Consider the following 6,698-nt stretch of genomic DNA (forward strand, 5'->3'; position numbering starts at 1 on the left):
CCCCCACACAAAATCACCACGCCCCCTTTGTCCTTACATGGGAAAGTAGGCGGAGACCGCGGTGTGGGGGCGTGGCCAGGCGTGCCAGGGGGACGCGTGGGGACATTTTATTTCTCATTTTTTTCCTTATTCTTTTACTAATTTCATCCTGAGTTTTCCCAGATCGTCCTGATTTTTCCTGCTTCATCCTCCATTTTCTTACTTTTATCCTGATTTTTCCATATTGACCCCTATTTTTCCAGCACCGCCCTCATATTTTCCAGATTCACTCTCATTTTTTATTTCTCCGCTTTTTTTTCCTTATTTTCATCCTGATTTTTCCCAGATCATCCTTATTTTTCTTGGTTCATCCTGATTTTCCTACTTTTATCCTGATTTTTCCGTATTCACCCCTATTTTCCAGCACTGCCCTCATATTTTCCAGATTCACTCTCATTTTTTATTTTTCCTCATTTTTTCCCTTGTTCTTTTCCTATTTCATCCTGGTTTTTCCCAGATCATCCTTAATTTTCCAGGTTCACCCTCTTTTTCCAAGTTTGCCCTTATGAGATTCCCTAAAAACTAAAAGAATGGGGATCTTCTCTTATTTCTTCTTCCTTTTTTCTTGGTTTCTATGTCAAGCACCTTGGTAGGAAATCCTTTCAGGGGTGAACATGGATCTCAGACTTCTCTGTGGCTCACAGAAATCACTTTAAATCCTCTCCCACACCTGGAGAACCCTCAGGACGGGCGGCTCTGAGGGATTCCATACCCACCTCACCCATTTCTCCGTGTGTGCTTGGGAAATCTTGGCTCTCCCTTCCCCTCCCCACTGGAATTTGCCTTTTGGGATCCAAAATCCCCCCTGGCTATTTTTAAAGTGCTCTCGGAGCCCACTCAGCCCCTGCTCTCCCCTGTCAGAATTTTCAGCTGTTTTTTCCTCCCTCTGGGTGGCAACAGCCGGGATTCCCTCCTCATTCCCACCCTGACCAAGGACCGGGATTTTCCTCTGGATTTGGGGGGATTTGGTGGCATTTTCTGGGGTAAGGGGAGTGCTGGGATCCTTGGAAGAGGTGTGGGGATGGAGGGATGGGATTTGCGCTTGGGATGGGATTTTTTGTAGTTTTATTTCCTTTATTTATGCTCGGGAAGGGATTATTTCCATTATTTCTGGAGGGATGGGATTATTTCCTTTATTTATGGAGGGATGCTATTAATTTCCTTTATTTATTATGGAGGGATGGGGTTTATTTCCTTTATTTCTGGAGGCATGGGATTTATTTCCTTGATTTCTGGAGGGATGGGATTTATTTCCCTTATTTGTGGAGGGATGGGGTTTATTTCCATTATTTATGGAGGAATGGGATTTATTTCCTGTATTTCTGGAGGAAGGGATTATTTCATTTATTTATTATGGAGGAATGGGGTTTGTTTCCTTCATTTCTGGAGGAATGAGATTATTTCCCTTATTTATGGAAGGATGGGATTTATTTCCTTGATTTCTGGAGGAATGGGATTATTTTCCTTATTTCTGGAGGAATGGGATTTATTTCCTCCCAAGCATGGCATGGAAGGAGGAGTGCATCCTTTGGGACTGATTGTGCATCCTGGAAAGAGGAGGCATCCACTCTTCCAGCTCTCCGGCAAACGCTGATTTCCCCAAATTCTTCTCTTCCCACCCCAATCCCAGAGCCCTCCTGGCCTCAGCTGGGCGCCAGGATTTGCTCCCTGCAGGTGGAAAACAGCAGGAGCTTGGCTCGGGAGCCAGAAGGATTTCCTGGATTGTGTTCCCAAAGGGATTTGTGGGTGCTGGAATGCTGAGGGACCCAACTTCCCACCCCTGTCCTCTGAAATGGACCTGGAAAATCCCAGTTTGGACATTCTGACCATTCCTGACCATTCCTGACCATTGCTGACCATTCCTTCTCCTTGCAGGGGTTGGTGCAGCACTTCCTGCAGGTTTAGGTGGGATTTCAGGTGGGAATGGACCTAAAAAATCCCAGTTTGGACATTCCTGACCATTCCTTCTCCTTTGAGGGGTTGGTGTAGCTGCTTCCTGCAGGTATAGGTGGAATTTGACCTGGAAAATCCCAGTTTGGACATTCCTGACCATTCCTTCTCCTTGCAGGGAGCAGCAGCTGCTTCCTGAAAGTGTAGGCAGATTTCAGGTGGGAATGGACCCGAAAAATCCCAGTTTGGACATTCCTGACCATTCCTTCTCCTTGCAGCTGGTGTAGGTGGGATTTCAGGAGTGCAGCCAGCATGGCCTGGCAGTCACTGACCCCTGGGGACATTGGCCCCCAGCCCTGGGGACACTGGCCATCGATCCCTGGGGACATTGGCCAACTTTGGCCCGTGCCATGTTTGCCTTCAGGACCTGGCTGTGCCCCAGGAGACAAAACGCTGGAAAAGCGTTCCCTGGCAGGGACCATCCCCATTCCCTGCTGGACACGTCCCACAGGGAAAAGCTTTTCCTCAGGGATTCACCCCCGAGTGGTGCCCACGGGAGCTTCCAAGGAGGAAATCCCAGTGAAGCTCCCACATTCCTTGGGTCTGGGGGCTCCCCAAACCCGGAGCTGCTGTGCCCCACCTTCTCCAGGCTCTGGCTGTTGTTCCAGGCTGGGGCAGAGCCCAGCTAAATTTAGAGGGATCGATTTCAGCCCCCGCCTCTGCCCCGCGGGGGGAAAGGACAGAGCAAAGGTGGCCGGGGACAAGGAGCCACGGGGGGATCCCTTCTCTGTGCCCTGAATTTGGGCTCCTGGGACCCCAAATTCATCCAGGAGCATGGAGGAGCCCAGGGGGGCTGGAATTCTCCTGGGTTATTCCACGGGTCTCTGTGGCTGTCACCCGGGGCAGAGCTGGTGACAAGGACGCGGGGAAGGAGCTCCTGAGGAGGCTGATCCAGGTGAGGGGGCAGCGGGGAGAGCAGGAATGAGGGTCCCAGGGTGTGGTTGGCACCCAGGGGTGGCTCTGGTCCCACCTGTGGTGTCCCCAAAGTGAGGGTGGAGTGAAATGCTCAACGCCCACCCCTGTGAGGAAACGGCTCAAGAAAAACTGGGGTGGGGGGGTTTAGGTTGGATATCGGGGTGATAAAACTTCAGGGGGATGAAATTTCCTCATGGAAAGGGTGGTCAAGGTGTGGCAAAGTGGAGTCACATCCCTGGAGGTGTGGATGTGCCACCTGGGGACAAGTGGTGGCCTTGGAAGTGCTGGGTTGGACTTGCTTGCTCCTGTGGGCCATGGGGTACCCAAAGAAATTTTGGGGTACCTGAAAGACTCTTGGGGTCCATGGGGTGACCAAAGGAATCTTGTGGTCCATGGGGTATCTGAAGGAATCTTGGGGTATCTGAAGGAATCTTGTGGTCCGTGGGGTACCTGGAGGAATCTTGCTGGCTTTGGCTCCACCTGAGTTTTCCATTGCTCAAATGGTGTTTGAGAGGTCCCATCTCTCCAATCCCACCTTTGGTTTCAGGGGAGCTGCTGAATGAAGCCGGGAGCTGCTGGTGGGTGAGAGACCCCCCCCAAGTTCTGCATGGATGGGAATGGGGAGAGCTGCCCACAGTAGGAGCCCAGGGCAGCTGGAAAACTCCGGCCTCTTCCTCCGAGCTTTCCTGCTCCTCTTCCTCCTCAGGCATGGTAAGGATCAGCATGGGCAGGGTTGCTCTCTGTAAAAATCAGGAGAAAAAATGCTTCCAGGAGGAATCTCCATGAGAATCTCGAGCTGGATGGTGGGGGGAATGTTGTGGTTTAGGTTTAGTTTGGTGGGTTATAGGTGTGGGTTGGTGGTAGTTTTTTGGGTGTTTAGTTTAGAGTAGGTTTAAAGAAAAGGGAAAAAACCCTATAGCTTAGGGAATTATTTTTTTGTTTTAATATAGCATTTTATTTTAATATAATATATATCATAAAATAATGAATCAGGCTTCTGAAACATGGAGTCAAGATTCTCATCTCTTCCCATCTCAGGGTTGCCTGGAAATTCCACATTTGGTGAACCCTGAGTGAGGAACATTAGCACAATTGTGGGAGAGATAAGGCGTGGTGGTGTTCACAGGGGTCCCAGGAGGAGGGAAGAGATGAGAATCTTGACTCCATGTTTCAGAAGTCTGATTTATTATTTTATGATATATTATATTAAAATAAAATGACATATTAAAACTATACTAAGAATAGAAGAAAGGATTTCATCAGAAAGGAATAGGAAGGAATGACAATAAAATCTTGTGACTCTCAGAGAGTCTGAGACCGCTGGACTGTAATTGGCCATTAATTAAAAACAACTACATGAGACTAATCAAAGATGCACCTGTTGCATTTTACAGCAGCAGATAATTATTGTTTACATTTCATTTCTGAGGCTTCTCAGCTTCAGAAAAGATCTTAACAAAAGGATTTTTCAGAAAATATCATGGTGACAATAGATATGTATATCATAAAATAATAAATCAGCCTTCTGAAATATGGAGTCAAGATTCTCATCTCTTCCCATGTTGGGATTGCCGGCAAATTCCACATTTGGTGAACCCTGAGTGAGGAGCATTACCACAATTGTGGAAGAGATAACGAAAACCGCCCACTTGACAAAAGCCAACGGCCACTCAGATGGCAACAGAACACATCTCACCTCGAAATCTGGAACAGAGGAGGAAAAGCTGCCCTTTCCCCACCCCATCTTTTCTCTCTCAGTCTCTTCCCAGTGCAAGATCCTCCGCTGCAACTCGGAGTACGTGGCGGCCACGCTCCACCTGCGCGGCCCCGAGCGCGGCGCCGCCTTCTGCACCGCGCTGCGCTCCTACTCGCTGTGCACCCGCCGCACCGCGCGCACCTGCCGCGGCGACCTGGCCTTCCACTCGGCCGTGCACGGCATCGAGGACCTCATGATCCAGAACAACTGCTCCAAGGAAGGCCCCACGGCCCCACCGCGGCCCCGGCCCGCGGCGCCCAACGCCGCGCGCGGCTTCGAGTCGCTCGATATCTGCGACTACGAGAGGAGTTTCCTCTACAAGCACGGCCGGCCCCCCGGTTTCCAGCACTGCGCTGCTTTTGGGGACCCCCACATCCGAACCTTTCATGATGATTTCCACACGTGCCGCGTGGAGGGCTCCTGGCCGCTCTTGGACAATGATTATCTGTTTGTGCAAGCCACCAGCTCGCCGGTGGCCAAGGGGTCCAACGCGACGGTCACCAGCAAGGTGAGGTTAGCGTGTAGGATGGGGGGCAAATCCAGGGTCAGGGTATCTCCTGTGCTTCCCAAAATCCTTGGAAACCCTTCAGACCCAGTGGGGGATGAGGAAGGAGGGACAACAGTGGTGAAGGAATCTTGAGGTACCTGGAGCAATCTTGTGGTACATGGAGGAATCTTGTGGGACATGGGTTACCTGGAGGAATTTGTGGTCCATGGGGTGTCTGGAGGAATCTTGGGGTGCCTGGAGGAATCTTGTGGTCCATGGGGAATCTGAAGGAAGCTTGTGGTCCATGAGATACCTGAAGGAATCTGGAGGAATCTTGTGGTCCAAGGGGTACCTGGAGAATCTTGGGGTGCCTGGAGGAATCTTGTGGCCCATGGGGTACCTGGAGGAATCTTGCTGGGTTTGTCCTCACCTGAGTTTTCCATTGCTTAAATGGTGTTAAAAAAAGAAGGAAAGTTTGTAATTATCCCCAAAGGACTGTGCAGGGATGGTTTGAGGATGGATTTACCCCAACCCCTGTGATGGAACCACACCCACCACACTCACCCCCCTCCAACCCCACTCCCCACAGCTCACCATCATCTTCAAGAACATGAAGGAATGCATCGACCAGAAGGTCTACCAGGCCGAGCTGGACAACGTCCCCGCAGCCTTCCAGGACGGCTCCGTCGACGGCGGCGCACGTCCCGGCGGGAGCAGCCTGTCCATCCGCGAGCTCAGCCCCGGCCGGCACGTGGAGATCCGCGCCGGCTACATCGGCACCACCATCGCCGTGCGCCAGGCCGGCCGCCAGCTCTCCTTCTCCATCCGCGCCGCCGAGGAGGTGGCCAGGGCCTTCACGGAGGAGCAGGACCTGCAGCTCTGCGTGGGCGGCTGCCCCCACAGCCAGCGCATGTCCCGCAGCCCCCGCGGGCGCGGCCGCGTCCCCGCCGAGACGGCGCGGGCGCTGTGCCGGGAGATGCTGCCCGTGGAGGACGTCTACTTCCAGTCGTGCGTCTTCGACGTGGTCACCTCTGGGGATGCCAACTTCACCATGGCGGCGCACGGGGCGCTGGAGGATGCCCGGCTCTTCCTGCCCGATGCTGAGAAGCTCCACATCTTCCAGGCCGGGGGAGGCTGCCAGCTCAGCTCTCCATCGTTTCTGCTCCTCATCCTCCTCCTCCTGCCGTCTGGATTTTGGGCTGGTTTGTTGCACTTTTAAGGCCTGCTTGCTCTGTAGGGAACTTGTGAGAGCTGCCGGTTCCACCTTGAAGGCTCCTCACCTCAGAGACCCAAGAGAGGGAAGGGGTGAACCCCTGGTTTGCACCCCTGGTCTCACATGGATGGTGCAGCTGCTCCCAGCTCCTCTCCTGAAGGCATTTCCAAATTTTTCTGCTCCATTCTGACACGTTCCTTCCCCTGCCCTGAAGGCAGTTCCAGTTTTTTCTGCTCCATTCTGACATGTTCCTTTTCCCCTCAGGATGTGGCATTGTGGTGCATCAAAGGAAAATAAACCCCCAGGGTTACAAACCCCCTCTGAGCCTTTCCATAAAT

The 6,698-nt window shown here is 52.1% G+C and overlaps 1 protein-coding gene across 1 annotated transcript; it reads left to right on the forward strand.

The window, feature by feature from the left end:
* Positions 1–2,415: 2,415 nt before the first annotated feature.
* On the forward strand, positions 2,416–6,698 carry LOC134434427 (hemojuvelin-like). The gene is made up of 4 exons (XM_063183082.1): positions 2,416–2,884; positions 3,452–3,615; positions 4,663–5,168; positions 5,737–6,698. The coding sequence occupies exons 2-4, from the start codon at positions 3,516–3,518 to the stop codon at positions 6,364–6,366; spliced, it is 1,236 nt and encodes a 411-aa protein (XP_063039152.1). The 5' UTR covers positions 2,416–2,884; positions 3,452–3,515; the 3' UTR covers positions 6,367–6,698.

This window comes from Melospiza melodia, unplaced genomic scaffold (assembly GCF_035770615.1).
Source record: "Melospiza melodia melodia isolate bMelMel2 unplaced genomic scaffold, bMelMel2.pri scaffold_363, whole genome shotgun sequence".
In the NCBI taxonomy this organism is placed as follows: domain Eukaryota; kingdom Metazoa; phylum Chordata; class Aves; order Passeriformes; family Passerellidae; genus Melospiza; species Melospiza melodia.

Bases quoted from the DNA above. Each gene is read 5' to 3' on its own strand.
- LOC134434427 (XM_063183082.1), top strand. From the start codon at position 3,516: ATGGGAATGGGGAGAGCTGCCCACAGTAGGAGCCCAGGGCAGCTGGAA. The intron at 3,616-4,662 runs GTAAGGATCAGC...TTTCTCTCTCAG, and splicing joins CCTCTTCCTCCTCAGGCATG to TCTCTTCCCAGTGCAAGATC. The intron at 5,169-5,736 runs GTGAGGTTAGCG...CACTCCCCACAG, and splicing joins ACGCGACGGTCACCAGCAAG to CTCACCATCATCTTCAAGAA.